General features: G+C 42.9%; 1 protein-coding gene across 1 annotated transcript in view; it reads right to left on the minus strand.

Moving 5' to 3' along the window:
* The window catches only part of LOC103375252 (membrane-associated guanylate kinase, WW and PDZ domain-containing protein 2-like), a 28,832-nt gene extending 10,459 nt beyond the window's left edge, over positions 1-18,373 (minus strand). The window contains exons 1-8 of the mRNA XM_008305473.1: positions 18,358-18,373; positions 17,878-17,935; positions 16,717-16,838; positions 16,009-16,191; positions 11,371-11,900; positions 9,493-9,661; positions 2,205-2,236; positions 246-438 (exon numbers count right to left, since the gene is read on the minus strand). Coding sequence (XP_008303695.1) covers positions 246-438; positions 2,205-2,236; positions 9,493-9,661; positions 11,371-11,900; positions 16,009-16,191; positions 16,717-16,838; positions 17,878-17,935; positions 18,358-18,373 — 1,303 coding nt within the window. The remainder of the gene's footprint in view (positions 1-245; positions 439-2,204; positions 2,237-9,492; positions 9,662-11,370; positions 11,901-16,008; positions 16,192-16,716; positions 16,839-17,877; positions 17,936-18,357) is intronic.
* Positions 18,374-18,599: the final 226 nt, after the last annotated feature.

Below are 18,599 nucleotides of genomic sequence, written 5' to 3' on the forward strand. Positions count from 1 at the left end.
TGATAGACTGGTGACCTGTCCAGGGTGTCTCCTGCCTTCACCCTGAGTCAGCTGGGATAGACTCCAGCCCCCCATGACCCCAGTGAGGATTAAGCGGTCTATAGATAATGGTTGAACGGATTTTATCATTTGCATATTTTGTATTACCGTTTCCATAAGCGTATCTGAAGCTCGTTGTGTATGCTCCATCTATACAATGACAATAAAGGAATCTAATCTAACATGACCGAGGTGTCTGTACTCACGTCTGCTCTCGTAAATAGCCCTCGACTTCTCATAGAGGTCATAAGGGTCAGGTTTGTTAAGGTCGAAGCCTTCGGTGGAGTCAGGCACAGACGTGCGGTGCTGCGGCTGGTTTGGGAACGGTGTGCCAGGTGGCAGGACTGGGCCGGACAAGTTGGCCTGAGGGCTGCCATGTGGGTCCCACTGATCGGGCAACTGGAAGGAAGAATTGGTACCATTTAGATTCGCAGCTCACATGTTCCCTTATTTTTCAGCATCACATTTAGAGCAGAATGACTTGGGGAAGATATCCAATTGCAAATTTTCTGACACATTGTGATTTGATTTCATCTTTCAAAGTCGAGCTTCAGCTCAATATTCACCGGGTAACACATTTAAAGCATGTGAAGGAGCATTACTGAATGAGATACCATCAAAAGCATCACTGTCACACGAGGGAAACCGCACAAATTTGTAAAACCATTGACACAGTAGTTTAAAACCTTGGATCAGATGTGATGCAAAAGATGTGGCTGATAAATAAAAAGACAGGATTTATGTCAGTCAAACCACAGCGTGCATCTGCTCAGAGTAAATAGCATGACAGCGTTGTGGTTGTTTGTAACAGCCACACCTCGTATATCCTAAATTACAGCCTTAACAAATTGAAAGCGATTAATACTTTCAGTGCACCAGAATTAGCCAGCATCTAATCATTAGCAATAAATACACTACATAAAACAATATAAAACTTAAAAATCCATGAGTGTCAGATAATAAATAAAATCACTAAGTACAATAAACTGGTGGGGACACTTCTGTGCTGCCTTCAGCTATAGCTTGAGGCTACTTCTAAACACTGCAAAGCTTTTCTGAATCTCTAATGTTTGTGGGGATGGAATTCCACTTTAAGACCAGCCTGCAAGATTCTGAATAATTTTAAACATCCGGCATGCGTCAGAATAAAAGAGGAAGCTGTCAAAACTGAGGAAATTGTTTTTTTTTTCTTTTAGGATATTGCATTCCCACGTGACATGCTTTAAGATATATGAAGACAATAATGAATAACTTGTGTTTGATGTGTTTTTTAAGCAAAAGAGTCCAAATGTGTTGCTACAAATACTTGTTTTTTTTCTCTTTCTCATAGAAAAAAAATCAAAATCGAAGTTTAATTGCTGGATACAGGATGTCTCCAACTGAAATGTGTACATGCATCGGAGGTTTCCACTTCATAATATAAATAATTGTATAAATAAATATATATAGATGAAGACATGTACTGACTGTTCTCTGAGTTAATTGTGACAGATGCACATCTAAAACAGAAATAATTACTTGCAAGAAGAGAAAGTTCCCCCTCTTCATCAGTTAAATATAAAAACAGTCAAACATCCTTCTGCACAGCGAGGTTCAAACACGATCCAACTTTGATAAATAAAGCCTTTCTCTTTGCTCACTCTGATGAATCATCTGTCAGGAAGTTGTTTTCATAATTTACTAAATTAATGACAGGGAAGTTAAAACAACAAAAATTAAGGCTAAATATGGGCAAAAACAGCAGAGCATAAAGCTAATAGGTAACGGAAGCGATGGAGGCAATCATCGGGCTTAATGATAAAAAAATGATAATGTGACGTGTGAGAACTATACTTAGTCGAATGTTGTGCTTCAGCTCCTCAATTACGCAATGACGAAAAGTAACTATTTGGGAAGATATGATAATGAGTTCAAATCAATACTTTAAACCTAAATGAGGTGAGATTCATCATGTCTGAATATAAAGTGATTGTACAAGCAGTAACAGGTGCAGCCTAAGTATAAATCTGAAGAGCTTTCCTCCAGCTGCTGAGATCTGAGATGTGATCAAACTAATAAGCGGATCAGGAGACGCCGGCGCTTTTGGCAATAAAGTTAAAAACCCAACACCCCCCCTTGTGAGGTTACAAAACCGATCCCGGCACACGAGCAGCTCGGTTCGTTACCTGTTTGGAGGCCTTCCACGGAGAGATGTGACCTGAGGAGGACAGAGAGGAAAACACGGTTAACAAATAATGAGAAAAAATTTAAAACTATGAGAGAATGCATGTGCAATAAGATACGAATCCTCTTCCCCTCTTCTCACTTTGCTGATCTCATATTCTTCTGATTTGACTTTGTTTGTGTAACTCCTCCTAAACGGGTTCGGTTGTTGCGTTTGTTTTCAACATAATTACATCATTAGCTGCAGGCGAAAGCACAGACCTCATCACACACACACACACACACACATTTTCCTCTGTAAGTTGTATTTTATCTGCATGTAGGAAGCGGGAGCTCTCTACATCATAACAACAATCTCATCAACGCGGCTCCCCTGTGACTCCGCTGATTCAAACACATACTGTCCCGTTACGCTGTAGAGACCCAAATACATACATTTAGACACGCCAGGCTGCAGTGACTGTCTTGTAAAAACATTCACTCCGAAGCTTTACACATGTGGATAGAAACACGTAAACACACTCGTCATCCCGCTCCAATCCTTCACCAGATGTGGGCGCCGGTGAAGTTACTCTTTAGAGAATCGCGGTATGTTTAATATTTATTCAGTTTATGAGATTTCCTGAAAAATGTCAGAGAGCACTGGGTGGAATATATTTATGGAATTACTCTCCAACTGCATCCTGATGTGCCAGATGAAGGCCGAGGCACTTAGCAACGACGCAGAATGGCAGAACTTTCTATCAAAATCAGCGAGCGAGGGCAGATTCGAGGAAAATGAAATACAATAGATCACTTTGGGCCCGAAGTGTGACGCGAAAAATGAAAATTGAAATTCATTTCTGCCATTCAATTCACTTTTATCTCCTACTTTTTCCACATTTTTCACCCCCAGGACCTCCTCCATTCTCCCAATTAAAGCGTCTTGGCTACCTGGAAGTCTTTTCCATTAAATGTCATCCATCCCCGCTGCGTCTGTGAGTGTGGAGGAGGACGCGAGGAGATGAAGAAAACAGAAATAAAACCGCTCCTCTCCGTGAATGCCATAAACATGAGTGGCGGTTTGAGGAGCGCTATCCGTGGTGCTGAAATGATTCAGCAGCAGAGGGAGAGCTCTGTGGGAGGTTGGGACTAATAACCGCGTTCTGCAGGGAATACAGGCCTTAAGGGAAGCCTTTAAGGAATTCTAATAACTCATTTTCATGAAAACTTTCCTTAATGACCCGCTGAAGGAAATGAGTATGAGCTACAAGGCAATTGTCCACTCATATTAAAGAGGGCCGTCATCCTTACAGACGCATTTAAGCTTAATTTAAATGCTAATACAATTCACCGGCATATGTGCCGGACGTGTGGGGCACTCGCATGCATGCTGATGAATTACAACTGAATGACTGCTAGAGAGGCTTCACGTGGCCTCTCTCACAAGTCAGTGGTCAAGCAGTCTGGCAGGCCGGGCTCACAGACTAGCCTGCTGAGTTCTGGATGGCCTTCAGATTAGCCTGATTGGCTTGGGTAGCCTGACACCCTTTTTTTTTCACAGCCTCGATCTGCATCCTCATTGGTGCTGCAAAATGTCTCTAGTCTGTGGTTGGCTCTGCTTCAAACTGGGATGTCAGGGGACGGAGCTGTGAACACGACCAGAGCTCAGAGGAACTCTGGCAGAGAGCCCACACTACAGTGAAGCAGTCACACACACACACACACACACACACACACACACACACACACACACACACACACGCACACTCACACACGGTCACACATGCAGCGGAAGTCTAACACCGTGTCTGTGTTACAGAAACGCTCTCAGTCACACATTTGAAATCATGTGGTCAACCTAAATTTCCCTGATGCTCTGCAGAAAATTCTCCAACATGCTTAAACATTCCTGACATTTTGCACATCTGAGTCACTGTAAAGGACCTTGTCCTTTCTTTCACCCTGCAGAGAGGAGAGAGACACAGAAAGAGCCAGAGAGGTTCCTGGTGTGTCAGGCTGATAGCCCCTGTGGGGCTGTTGTCTTGAGTTGTTTGATAGAAACTGGTGAGGTTGAAGGAGGAGATGGCATCTTTGGGGGAAGGGAGGCAATTTGTCACATTCAGCTCAGCATTTAGGAGGATATCCCTTACAAGCTGTGTGTGTGTACATTCAGATATAGATCCATGTTTATACAAGTGATGCTGCAGTGACATATGCCAGGTAATCTCATTTGTATATTGAATTTTAGCATGCTGTTTAAATGTCGAATCTGACAGTGAGTTATGAGAGCGTGTCTTTGCACAGCTTCAACACCAGGTGGCAGATGTTTGCTCTGCATGGTCACAAAATGCTCCAGAGCAACAACATTTGAGCTCAGCTGCTCACATATACATGCACACATGCAGATGCATACCAAGGTGCACTTCATTTTCCTTCTGAAAACACTTGAGTCATCTGCACTAATCACAGTCCCTGAGTGATCTATTAGCTTTAATGTGCTCATTTAAGTGAGCATGCACTACACATTTAGTTCAATTGACCAGGCTGCCGTTTGTCATACATGTCCAATAATCATCAATAATGGCCTGTAAGTTCACACATCAGGTCTCGCATACAATCAGCAACCACCCAGCAGCACTTACATCAGACAGTCTGATGTATCAGGATCAGTCAGAGCTAATGTCTTTGATTGCTTTTCAGGTCTGCAATAATAATTCCTGTCACACTTCAATTAATTAGACCTGAGATGCATATGAAACTGATTGCCTTCATCTCTAATTAAATACAATCCATGAAAAGAAGGTTACATACGAGAGCACATCCATAACTCCTCTTTATTGTTCTGATATGATCTCGAAAACAATGCAAATTAACTCTTCACTCCTGGCAAATTGTCTCTAGAGAAACAACAGATTTCACGACAAAAACTAGCACGAATATGTGAACGGCAAAGTGTGGCACATCAAAGGCACACAATGAGTTTGTGAACTTTGTCTCTATAAGTGGCCAAAGGGCAGGAGATTTATTTATCTATTTATTTTTTCACTCTTTTAACTTTCATCAAGGCTGCTGAACAATGCAGCACCAGTTAATCACCGTGTGGCTGAACGAGTGTGTGTTTGTCAGATGGCCACGGGCTCGGTGGAAAAAGCAGCCTGGGGGGAAATTATGAAGTCAAATTTTGACCTGTGACCAGAACGCTTTTGCGAGAATCAGAGCAGGAGCACATGTCAAACAGTTTCCTTGCAGGTGGCCAATCGTGCAAGAAATAGAAGAGGAGGGAAAATTACCACCTTCCACGCCGTTCAGGCAATATTGCAAAAAAAAATTTGCATTTCAAACTTCCGCAGTATGAAAATTTCTCTCAGTCCCTTTTTTTTTTAGCCGCTTTATGGCTCCATTTTGATTTATTTTCTCAGACCGAGGGCATGGAGTAGCTTCCTTTTTTTTGACTTTGAGAGGAAGGTAAAATGCTGAGCATGTGCAGAAAATTAAAGGTGTTGTGGAGCAGCTCATTACGATGCAGAGCTCGCTGCAAACATTCAACACGTGGCAGGTTTTGTGGAGCAACACAAGCCACGAATTCTCTGTCGAAATTCACAGACAGCCAACAGTTAACTAGAATGTAGCAGGAAACACGGTGCCACTGTGAGAAAGTGAGAGAAGCTTTTTCAAACTGTCATAAACGTCAATCATGATGTCACTCATTGGTTTGTTGATTAATGTTTGATTAAAGCCTTGAGTTTGGAATTTGGCTTCACTACATTGGTCCTTGGATGTGACAAACGAGGGGGGAATTTGGCTTCATCGATACGTTAATATTTAGAACTGGCCACTGTCAGATTTCTGGTGTATTTTCGTGGAGGTGTTCAACTCTATTTGAGCCACGAGTCCCGCAAAAACATTGGAAACGAACCTGTCAACAAACAGCCCTTCATCTCTGCACACACTCTGGATCCCAACATGTGTGGAAGGAATGATTGTTCTCATCCACAGAACAGAATCAATCCAAAGTTCATGCATGTTGGTACGCAACATTTGGGTAATTGTTATACTGGAATTTGGGTCTATCTACACAAATTACAGCTCATCCTCTGCTGTCATGCACTTCACATGGGCTGTGGCTATGCACTGGTGAGATTACTTTTCACACTTTTCACACACAACTCCAAGTTCCACTTCCTTCTAGTTTTGAATTGCGTTTTCCAGGTTGATGATTTAGAAAGTGGAATTATCAAGGAGGCAGACCTTTAAATTAAAAAAAAAAAGGCAATATGGCTCTCCAAGAAAAACAACCGGTGATGAACTTAGCCAATTACCAAAAGTCGATATATTCATCCAGTTGCGGAACCAAAGGGTGGATCTGACACAAGCCTGGACGGTAGGGGCCTCATCAATCACAAGGCAGCTGTGCCCTAAAACACACCCTGCTCTGTGGTCTGCTTTACTCTAAATAGGACCATCATTTACAGAACGAACACCGTGCTGCTTCGAAGGAGACTTTAAACTAGAGATTGAGATCATAACCTCATTAGGAAAACACGAGGTAAGAAATCATTCTTCTAACTTTCTGTTCACTTGGGTTGTGTCTGAAGAAGTCAGTCACTACACACTATGCAGTGCACTTTATTGTGTGTTTGCCATTTTGTAGTACTGTCCAAATGCAAAGTTACAGTTGCTACACCCAGTATAGCGCACTTATCTCGTAATACACCGTGAAAAGCGTATGTGTACAGCCGATGGTCACTGAACAAGTATTATGTACCGTCATGCAAGGAGAACAGCAGATGGACTAGAGAGCCAGTTGAGGACTGGTGGCATTTAGTGGTATATGGCGTTAGGATGTATGTTCTGTGGAATTTATCTTTTCTATATGTGTAGCTTGTCGAAATGACAAAAGACACGAGACAAATCCATGAGTTATGGTGCGAAAATATTTAAAACATAATATATTTTTTGTATATGTTTAATGTAAGCAGAGTGATGCATCACAACACAAACAAAATAAAGTAATTTAAACTCATTAATTACGGAAAATACACTTAATTTATTACGAATTTAGCACAAAAATGGCATTTGGTTCGATCTGATGCGTTTTAATTGAGTGATGCAAATAACAGCGCCAAGACTGTGGTAGCGTCTGAACCTTTTTCCAACAAAGGGGTAACAAAGCCTGACTTAAACCTGCATCTTTTTTAATGTCCAGCAGGTTTAAGTCAAGCTTAGTTACCCCATTCAGCAGTACAGAAGGTTCTGACTACACCTCACTATCATCCTGCTGCAGGAGAAGGCACTCTGGCTAGTTAGTGTTTCTTTAAACCAATCACAATCATCTCGGGCAGAGCTAATCCCAGGCAGCAGCATCAGTGTCCCTTAAACACAGTGATGGATGGACTTGTTTTAGTGGAACACTTGCATGCAGAGAGTCTGACTACATGATCTAAAGTCTGCAAAACATAAAAACTTCAGTTTGCTAGCCCAGTGGTTCTTGTTGTTGTTGTTTCCCATTGCGAAGTGGATTACTGCAACACGCAACAGTGGAAAGAGAGGAGAAAATTGGCTGAAATAAGCGGCCAATTGTAGGCTTATATGTCTTCACTTTACATACCTGGAGGCTACATTCATCTTTCATATACAGTTTATGAAATGGACACACAAACCCAGACGGAGAGCCGCGTCTAATTTGACGAGTAATTTAAGACATAGTGAATTGTGAGAAAACTCCAACACTACTGGTTACAAACAGTATTTTGAGCCGTTTTTCGCTTTAAATTCTGTTTTTGTTGGAGCTGCTCCGAACCTAGCTTCACATCAAAGTGGATTAGTATGCAGAAGACAGTAAAATGCTGTTTGTCAGACTCGGTATAGGTAGCCAAACAGCATCATACCAGCCACTTCAGCTTGTTTGCCAGCGAGACGACACTCTCCAGTAATTTCTGTCCAAAGCACATTGCAGTAAAATAACTGCATTTATTTTGAAGATGAGTGGCCCCGGTGGGAATGAAACTGCTTTCCCCCCACCACCACAGTGCTGGTGCCATCTCTACCCACAGAGCTGTGCTACACCGAACGGGGAGTTTAACTCCACCTCTCATCCCGGCTCTCCACTTCATTTTAAATTTGCTGTGCTGTATCTCAAAACCCTTCCCCGTGTTCAATCCCACCCGCGCTGCTCCTGTCTGTTTACTGGAAAACATCTATGACATGTTGGTGCAAAGCTGCATTTGGAAAGCACTGAGAACACATGGTGTGACGCACCAAACACTTAGTATGACATCTGCTTACACTCTTTCCTGATCTGCAATGTGTGTGTATTTGCTGCATGAGTCAGCACATAAGAAATACATTAAACAGCATATTCCTGCACTTTGATGTTTTCTGTTGTCTAATAATGTATCCTGAGGCCATTTGTTCCTGCTATGATCTAACTTCCCCACAGGGATTATTAAACTTTCATTTTTCCAAACCAACACGTAGAAATCACTGGTCTATGAAATAAGTCTGAATTGGTGCACTTTTTTATTAAAACACTGGTATTTTTTTTTCAAGACACAATATCCTAATTTGCCCAGTTTTGCACCAGACTAAATTATTCCTCCTGCTTCTAAACTATTTAGCATCACCAAAAAGAAAAAAAAAAAAGAAAAGAACTCATCTAGAGCCTAGAGTAAAATCCGAATAAAGACCCACTGTGATTTGAATGTGTTCAAAAATAGAACGGGCCTCAAAATTATCATAATCAAAATCTCTTTTGCTCTCACTGTCAACTCTACTTGACTCCTCTCTTGCGAAGCCGCAGCTGGGGTTGAAGATGCACTGTAAAATGATATTCGCGCATCTCGCATCAGAAGCCAACTTATATTTAGCAGGACGCTGTTCCTACACTGGACCCTTCGTTAGGTTTGCTAAAATTATCTCGGATGTTGAAAGGCACCGAAATGCCACTTGCGATTTGATATTATCGGGAGCGTCATCATTCTTGCCGTCACTGCAGACGTAAATAGATCAAAGACGACCATCAGGTATTAAAGAGTTGAAAATGGTTGGGCTCTGACTGCCATGTGAAGGCAAATGGAATTTTTACCCCCAAAAACAAATGACATTATCGTCAATAAAACACACTTTTAAGATCAGCTTTCATTGACTATTAAACTGTGCCATAAATCTGGTTTATTTGGGACTAGCTTTATTGGCTCTCATTTACCAGCTTCCTTGCAGCTGTAATGAACAAACAACAAAGAGTGAAACTTTAATGGGAGCATATAAACCAGTTACTAACTGAACAAACAGAAGAGAATCATGTCTCACCTGTCCCTCCTCTCTGTATGAGCAGCGTCGCCTCTGCTCCTACTGGACACTCTTTGAGCATCTCCACCACCCGTCCATGTCCGGCTGCAGCCACCGGCTGCTGGTTCACCTCCAGGATCAGGTCTCCCTCTATCAGCCCCGATGCCCCCTGCGAGCCCGGCTCCAGCACCTGCACCACCACAACAACACCCGCCGTCACTTCATCTGACAGGTGACACTTTGATTTTGTGGTCGCCTCCTTCAGTCTCAGTAACATGCAAATTCTGTTGTCTGCAGCAATTAATAAAAAACAGTTATCGTCTTGTTTCTGTGCTGCTGTTAGCTGCTTGCAGGCATCAGCCTCTGTTTACTCTCAAATAGAATATCATAGTATAATACTATTAACAATGCGATATTATTATTTCTCACAATAGGCTTTATCTCAAAACATTTTTTGCACCAAATCACCACTTAACCCTCTGGGTCTCCTGCAATTTCTGAGTGTTTTTTTGTTCTGCCATATATTTACCCACCGTGGGCTCATTTTTCACTGCAATATAAAATGCTGCACCTCTATGAGAAAAGCACCAGCATGGCTAGAAGCAGAGAGAGCTCCAAAATATCTACTGTGTGGTGTGAAATAGTTATTATACGTTAAATCATATAAGATAACAGCAAAAAACAAAAGCTGAAGGTCTCTGGTTTTTTTATTATTTTACAAAAAATTAAAAACTTGGAATCCACACACGTAACATTCTTCCAAGTGTAAAACTGGTGAGTCATTTTATTACTTGTATTTTTCTGTTTTGTTTTCATATTTCTTATTATTTCACTTACCCGCTCTACGCAACCCACTTCATCCAAAAAGTCACAGAATTTTTATCACATAAATGTTGGTCGCAGCTAAGTCACTTATTTCTTCAAGGTTGAGCCATTTTTTAATTTTTAACATAACCGGGTCGGAGTCATCTGGTGAATTTTTAAACAAGACTTGAATAAAATATTGATTTTGAAGAAATATTACAATTTCAAGCTTACACTTGGTTAACTTTATGACAGAATGTAACATGACAGAGAATTAATTTAAGAAATGTCAAGATGTTCTGATGATTCTTTCTGTTTGTGGCTCTGAAAAATTGTGTAATTTTTGCAAAATGTTTTCAACAAAACATGCCTTTCAAACCCTCAGAGGTTTATTCATTACTTTCCTGTCAATAATGCAAAAAAACACACCTGTCATCTATTGTAGGTCCCAAAAATATTTCAAAAAACAAACAATAAAAGATGTTTAAAAGTTTAAACTATTTGAACCACTTTGACCCATTTGTTTGTGGCTAATTCTTGAAACAATGGAAAATGCACACGTAATGAGTAGTGAACATTAAATAAATGACTGCTTGGGACAGATGGGTTTTTTTTGTGAGTGCAGATGTTTCACTGTACAAATACAACAGGGATGAGAAATAGCATCTGTCACATCCCAACTCATCTTCTCTAATTCATCTGCTCCTGACTGTCAGGTATTTAAGTATCCAGGTTGGATTTTTTTAAACTCTGTACGTTCAGGACACTCTTTGTTCATTACCATGTTAGCAGAAAGCAAACTCAAGACAGATTGAGCTCACTTTGGTCTTATTATCTCGATCTCTTTCTACTTAGTTGCGTTGACCAAATTAAATTTCCCTTGACCTGCTGTTTTAAGTCTGGCCCCGGTTTAATTTGTGAGTCAACTCTAGAGCTGAGTTTAGCTGACTGCTGAGATTTCACTCTTGAAAGAACACGTTTAGTTCCTGCAACACAGACTGTACAATTAAAATTAAAGCACTGAGCGGATCTGAAGTCTTCATTAATTTCTGGAATATTCATTAATCTACAAAGTGATGATTTAGGACGCATCACCTGTTTAACTCGCTGACCGGTGGGACTGTCGGCTATAGTGAACCCGAATCCTTCCGCCCCCTTCACCATAGTAACCGTCAGCAGCTCTGCCCCTTGCGCCGTTGCCCCGGCAACACCCGCAGTCCCCGAGGAGGCCATCGACACGTTGTCGTCGTGAGGCGTGAGCGCCGACGCCGAGCCGGGCGTGGTGGGCGGCAGGGACGAGCCGTCCAGATGCGTGTCCCCCGGGTGGGAGGCTCCGGCCTGAGCCAGGGCCTGAGGAGGGAGCTGGGAGCTCAGCGACAGGTACTCCAGGTACGGGTCGTAGCTGCCTCGGCCGTTCACCACCAGAGGACGGTGCTCCAGGCCGATGGGCGTCAGGGAGGCGCTGGCTGCTCCGCTCGGGTCCTCGGGGTCAAAGGGCAGAGGATATCCTCGACAGAGCACCAGAGTCACGCTCTGACCGATCGGCACCGACTGGAAAAGCTTGACGACGTCGGCGTGCGTGGTGCCGAGCACGCAGATGTCGTTGATGTAGACGATGACGTCACCTGAAGGAGAGGAAGATAGCTTCAGTCACACTGCAGCATGTTACACAGACTGCATGATGCCGTGTCAGTTGTTCATGTATGGCATACTGCGCTACACAAATACAACTTGTCACAATCTGTTGCCGTAAGTGTCACATCTCAGCGGTATCAGAACAAGCTGCAGCAGCGCAGAGGAAGCACACTGTCCCTTTCAAGTGCCACACAGGAGCATAATATCTGCTCACTGCTACTGCCTGCCATCTACAAGTGTGTGCGCGAGACGAGGAAGTGAGAGAGAGAGAGAGAGAGAGAGAGAGAGAGGAAGACGGGGTCAGGGTCTCGGCGAAAACGACAACCATCTGGTGCACACTGGCATCCGCAGAGACCTTCTAATCAGGAACATCTCAAATATTCAAATGGATGCACACACTCGCAGTGACAAGTAGGAACAGATTTGAGTTTTGGCTCTTGAATTAGTGAATTATGATGCTGCGTCTCCCTCTTGGTGCGGTGACCAGTCGGAAAACACAAAATGCAAATGTGCACCATTATTTATGATCTTGTGCAGCAGCCATACTGTCCAATTTCAGCAATTCGCTAAATCTGATATTCATGTTCACTTACCTGCTTGGTTGGGGACATTTTTTCCCCCGCATACCAACAACAAAGAGGTGAAACAACTTCACAAATGCGACACTAGATACTCTGTCATCTCTGCTGTAGTTTGAACGTGTGGAAAGTTATGGATTTCAGCCTTAAAGTCACAGCCCCATGACAAATGCAGCTGCCTCAAATCCTCTATTTCACACTTCTGGAGGCACTTCTCTGTCACACAAGCGCACAAACATGCAGCATACGTGTCACGTGCACAATCGTACACGATTCCTAAGAGCAATACCGCGCGGCTCAAATAGGCCAGCTAATCTCAGCCGGTCTGTGTGCGACTCGCGATGTGTGTGTGAGCGGCTCTGGCAATGTCACTGAGGGGAGAGCAGCAAGTCGGAGAGAGAAATCAGAACAGAGAGGGAGAGAGGAAAAGGCTGACAGACCAGGAGAGAGAGAGAGATGAAGAGGAGGGGAAAACTAGAAGAGGTAGAAAGAGAAAACGGATGAAAATATACTGAGGCTGAAAACAGAGGAGAAGTGACAGGGTTAGATAAGAAAGCATAATAAAGGGTAAGCCGGAGAGACAAAGAGAAAGATGGAGATAAAATAGAAAGAGATGGAATCCAGATAAAAGAGAAACTGATAGGCAGAGGGAGAGACATAAAAGCGGCGCGCTGAAAGTAGGAAGGAGGATTCCCGGCTCTGAAACGAGCTCTAAATTAGCAGTTTAGGCACCAGCCGTGCCAGGCATGAGGCCAGCTCGCAGGTTCAGGGGAGAGCACACACAAGGCTTCATACAGTAGCGGCTTTTTTTGATCCTGTGACTGTAGCTCACTGTTACTTTTACCGACATCAGGTCTTTGAGGTGAAACCTAAACTAATGGCTTGTTTCTGCAAATGCAAAAGAAATCAGTCATTTCCTTGAGGATGAGTATCAACCTATAGAGCTCTATAGACACACACACAGTGCTCACGTAATGAACAGGTGATGATTTAGAGCAGGGGTCTCGAACTCCGGTCCTCGAGGGCTCATCATCAAGCTCTGCAGAAGTCTGATAACGATCCTGATCATTTGAATCAGGTGTGTTGGAAGAGGGAAACATCTAAAACATGCAGGATTGCGGCCCTCAAGGACCGGAGTTCGAGACCCCTGATTTAGAGAAAACACTGGTTGTTGCAAAGACATAAACTTAACTTTCCACATAGAGCGATGCACTAAATCGAGCCACTAAATAAGCCATGTGAGGCGACATCGCTGCTCGTGTGGATGCTACAGCTCGTGTGGTTTTACGAGTCAAAGCACAAAAACAAGTACAGGGTAACTTCGTGACATTGGTGTACCTGTGTATGACTTATTTTGGAGACTACCTTGACTGCTGAGGCCAGTGCAGGGATAATGCACCTGCAGTGCCGCCATAAAAGCAGAAATTAATCTTCTAATGAAGTAGGTGTTGTGTGGGCTGGTGTCAGTTATGGCCAATCAAATCATTTTCTCTCAGTCTTATTAGGGGGAGGATGTTACAGTACACTGACGAGGACAGAGAGTTTGCTGAGGGGAAACTGAGGTCGCTGTCTGGGACGCTCAGTGCCAGAGGCACAAATATAGAACACCCCAAATACGCCACCGAGGGACAACGATGCCCCCTTTTTAAGATGAACCGATATTTCTGGAGATACAGAAACCTCTCGCTAGAGCCTCGCGGTACGAGTGCTATTTTGTTCACAGTATTGATTGTCACCGTTTCTTGTTTCTTGAACTCCACTTGAGCTGAAGTTGGTGAAAAACTAAAGAAAAGTTTCGAAGAAGTTCGTCCCTGGTCATTGATTAAACCTCTAAAATCTCACATTCATTCATCAAAATCACATTTAACTCCTAAAAACTCATCTCCGTGTATCAAGGCTAAACATTTAAAAGCTTTTGCAATATTCTCTCCCTGCCTTAAAATACCTTTGATGTAATGTTGGACTATTGCTTCCTTTAGAATGTGCAGCTCTATGAAGCCACTTCTCCATCCAGCGCTCGCTGCAGCTCGAGGACACCAGCTCACCTTCAACTTTGCTCTTAAATCATGAAACTACTCTGTGCTAAACAATGGTGAGCTGTAATATCGGTGTAATCCAGCCCCACATGGACCTGGAAACCAGCTCTGAAGGAGACAAATGATATGGGAAGCTCCACGCTGAATGTTGACAGGTCTGGTTCTTTAGATTCATTATGGATAAAACTCCACCTGTCTCAGGACGTGTTTCTGGGGCTCATCAGTCCACAGTTTGAAGGCAGAAACGCTCAGCCGTGGTGCTGACTTCGCTTATGATGTGTCTTCTAGTATATGAAAAACACCATGAAGACACGCTAACAAGGTAAAAAAAACTTGATTTTCAACAAAGGGGGGAAAAAATGCAGGGAACACAGGAGGCAAAAGGCCTTAATGAGGCCCAAACTTCAGGTTTTTATAGATACAGAGAATGTATTTTTGTACAGAGTCATTCATACGCCTCCTTTTTTCTATATTGTATATCGACAGGTGGGTACGTTAGGTGAAGTTTAAAAAGAAAAGGTAAGTCTGCTCGGGTGGAAATGATGTTTTTTTTAGTTGACAAAATCCCTATCAGGACCTCAGGGACAGAAAACATCACCACCAAAGGTTTTATTACGACTAACTCTGCAACCACAACAACCCAATCTGATGAAGCAGTTGTGAGCTGCATCTGACACCTGTCAATCAAGGAAACCTCAAAACAAACATACTTTCATATCTCTTTATGGAACAGTCTTACTCTTAATCCCCCCACATTGGAACTTTTTTTTATGGGAAACAATGACTTTGACTTTGGAGAGAATTTGGAGGACTTTTTTTAAAGACATTTTTTGGGCTTTTCTGCCTTTAATGACAGGTGACAGTGAAGATAGACAGAGAAACATCGGGAATGACATGCAGCAAATGAGCTGCTGGCTGGAATCGAACCACGGCCGCTGCGTTGGAGATTATAGCCCTTGTACATGAGTTGCCCACCCTACCTGCCAACCTATCTGGGCGTCCCAAATTGGAGGACTTTTTAAATGAATGCAGTATCTAACTTAATACTTGAAAAAGAGATACAGTCAGTTCATGGATGTGTAAATGTCTGTACTGTTTGAGGTGTCTGTGACCTCTACTGGCTAAACCTGAAGCGCCACAGTTTATGCTAAGACAAGTTTTCAAAGCTTCGATGCCAAAATCACACAACGCCAGCTATATAAACAGGATGCTGGCGCGGTGCTGTGGTCCTCTGGCCTTTTAGATAAGGGCGATGTAGTCAGAAATAACTCAAAAAGCAGGTAAAAACAACAGCAAAGAGCTCTTTGTACGTCTGCCATGGCAAGACATTAAGGTCCGTAACAGTGAGGTGTCAGAATAATGAGGCTGTACTTAAACATTTCTATTAACACAGTATTACGCGATCAGCAGTGACAGCAGTGACAGCTTGCAGTTTGTTCAAACCTCAAGTTTATTTATTTTGTCAGATGTGTCAGAATAATTACCTGTGTCCATTTTTCCGTCCTGAGCAGCGGGTCCATCCGGTATTACACTCTTCACTTGCAGGAACTCGTCGGGCTCGTCGCCTCCTATAATTGTGAAGCCGAATCCCATGTTGCTCTTCTGCAGGGCTGTCGACAGGAAGGTGCCCTTCAGCTGGGTCGGGTCCCGCGTAAACAATGGCTTCTCTGCATTGGGAACACATTTTGAAGCGCGGTGTTTTACATATCTTGAAACATTAGTTTGTCCCATTATTTATGCTGGAGTCTGACATGATATTTCTCAGTGCCGAATGCAAAAAGCACAGATGAAGACGCGTTTTCCTGATAAGCTGACTCATTGGAGATTCGCAGTTTTCACTCAGATGAAGCAGGACATAATGTACTGGTCTAATATGTCATCATACGCGCGCCTGGATTAGCCCACTTGAGGCCTCGGGGCGAGCATGTTCTCTGTCCCCCGCACTGCCAGCGAGCTCCGGTCGACCCTGCACACTGTGACATTGTGCATCTGCCCCGTCACATACTCATGAAGCTGCCCACTCTCAGGGAGAAAACACACAATATTCAACACAGAAAATTAGCACAATGGGGAAACAGGCCTCTCGTCCACAAGGCCACGCGCCCTGCCCCTTTCTGCAGTCAAGGCATTTTCATATTTGTGCAACTGTGCATGTTTTCATTTAAGTAATGCACACAGCGTAGCACTTGTACCTCTATATATTGTCGGCAGAGGTAAAGCGGAGAGTCCCTGGCTCTGCATCTGCCTCTGCTGCTCCAGGCGTCTCTTGGCTTCCAGGACCGGGTTCTCAAACTGAGTCCTTCGATTGATGTGACTGAAAATACAGTGAATCATTCAGAATTATGGAAAAACGGAGACATTAAAGCTCCTCCGTGAGCCAAAAACAGCATAACCACGGCGCAATTCTGCATTAACGACTGTATCAATACAAAACCCCGCCTTTTACTTTGCGCTCAGATGTACTCGAGAACCAAAACTAAGTGTTCATTCACAAGGATGGCGGCTTTCGCTGCATTAGATTATTGATTTAGGCTTGTGGACCCCGCTGAGAATCAACAGTTCGGCTCTGCAGCTCAAACTTTCAGCTGCTGTTGGTTGGTAGATACTATAATGGGAATAATCACACAAACCATGTTTAAAGCTGGTAAACATGATTTAAAATAAAGCTCTGGCATGTACCCAACTGAGGATTTTTTGAGATAAAATAAGAAAAGTGAACTGCTAACATTTCTATCAGATACATATTTGCTAATTTAACGGCCATAATATCTTAATAAGGACGTCAAATATTGAAAAAAAGTAGTTCTAATGTTGTATTGCTTTCGATCTGTGGAAACTCAATATAGCTTTAATATGATAGTATTTTAAAGTTGCAGTGGGTCCAGACTGTCAGTTGTTAGTTTAACTTTTACCAATACATCCTTCTCTATGTCTTTAAAATATTATTCTTAATGTAATTTGAGCTACATTTAAGTGTAAAAAAACAAAAAAGAACCAATCATCTCAGCAGCAGCTTACCAAACCTGTACTCTAAGTAAATGTACTTTACTTTTCACCTAAAATAACAGCAAATTCTCCCTCAGACAAGTATTTTTTTACCCACTTCTATATATTTATATACTTATTTACAGTGTGTTGGTGTAACAACACAATAAAACTGTTTTTTATCAGCAGCGTTTTCAGAATAGTCCGCAGAGACCAGAATTTTACTGCAAAAGTTTAATCAAATAAGCAGTAACATATGAAAAAGAAATGAGAATTTGCTCATTTATAATTCATGGCGAGGCGTTGTAAACCACCGAAACGCATTCCGTGTTTTACTACAGAGCGGCGGAGTTATCTGGGAAACTTACTCGACGTAGTAGCTGCCGTAGATGGGGTCATCTATCTTCTCCCAGCCATAGGGCAGCTCTGAGAAGAGGAGGAAGAGGAGGAGGAGGAGGAAACCAGACAAGGGAAGATGGAGTCAGTTTGTGCTGAGAGCAGAAGAAGGAAGGTAGACACTAAATTGAACCCGTGAGGGGAGACAACATGAATCTCGGCACTCGCAGCTAGACGCTCCCAAAGTGCTCTTTTAATTGACAGACAACGCTTTCGATCTGCGGCGGTGGCTTCTTCACGGAGACACGAATCACAACACAGACGGCAACACAAAGCAGGGTGGGAGGAAAGGCACATTTAAATCATCTGACACAACTCATCCTGCCTTTCTCTTGTTCCTCCCTTTTTTATTGTGCGCACAAATCCTTCAAGGCCAAATACCTTCAACATACTACTTCATGCTTGTCTCTTCTTCTTTTTTTTTTTGCTTTTACACACCCACACGTTCTCGCCTTGGACGGCTTCCATGGCTGTTGTGTTAATTGTCTCCTCCTCTCCCTCCTCTGATTCTCTGTTCCCACCTCACTTCATCCATCCCTTTGTTGATTTATCTCTCCCCACTCCATTATAAAGGAACTGGGTCAAGGCACAGCTAAAATTCCTTTACTCTATGCCCTATTCTTCTAATTCACTTCTAACTTCCCGCACGACGTATAGCAGGTTGTAATGAGCTCCCTCTGCCGGCGTTTGCAAA

Source organism: Stegastes partitus, unplaced genomic scaffold, assembly GCF_000690725.1.
Source record: "Stegastes partitus isolate 25-593 unplaced genomic scaffold, Stegastes_partitus-1.0.2 Scaffold2518, whole genome shotgun sequence".
In the NCBI taxonomy this organism is placed as follows: domain Eukaryota; kingdom Metazoa; phylum Chordata; class Actinopteri; family Pomacentridae; genus Stegastes; species Stegastes partitus.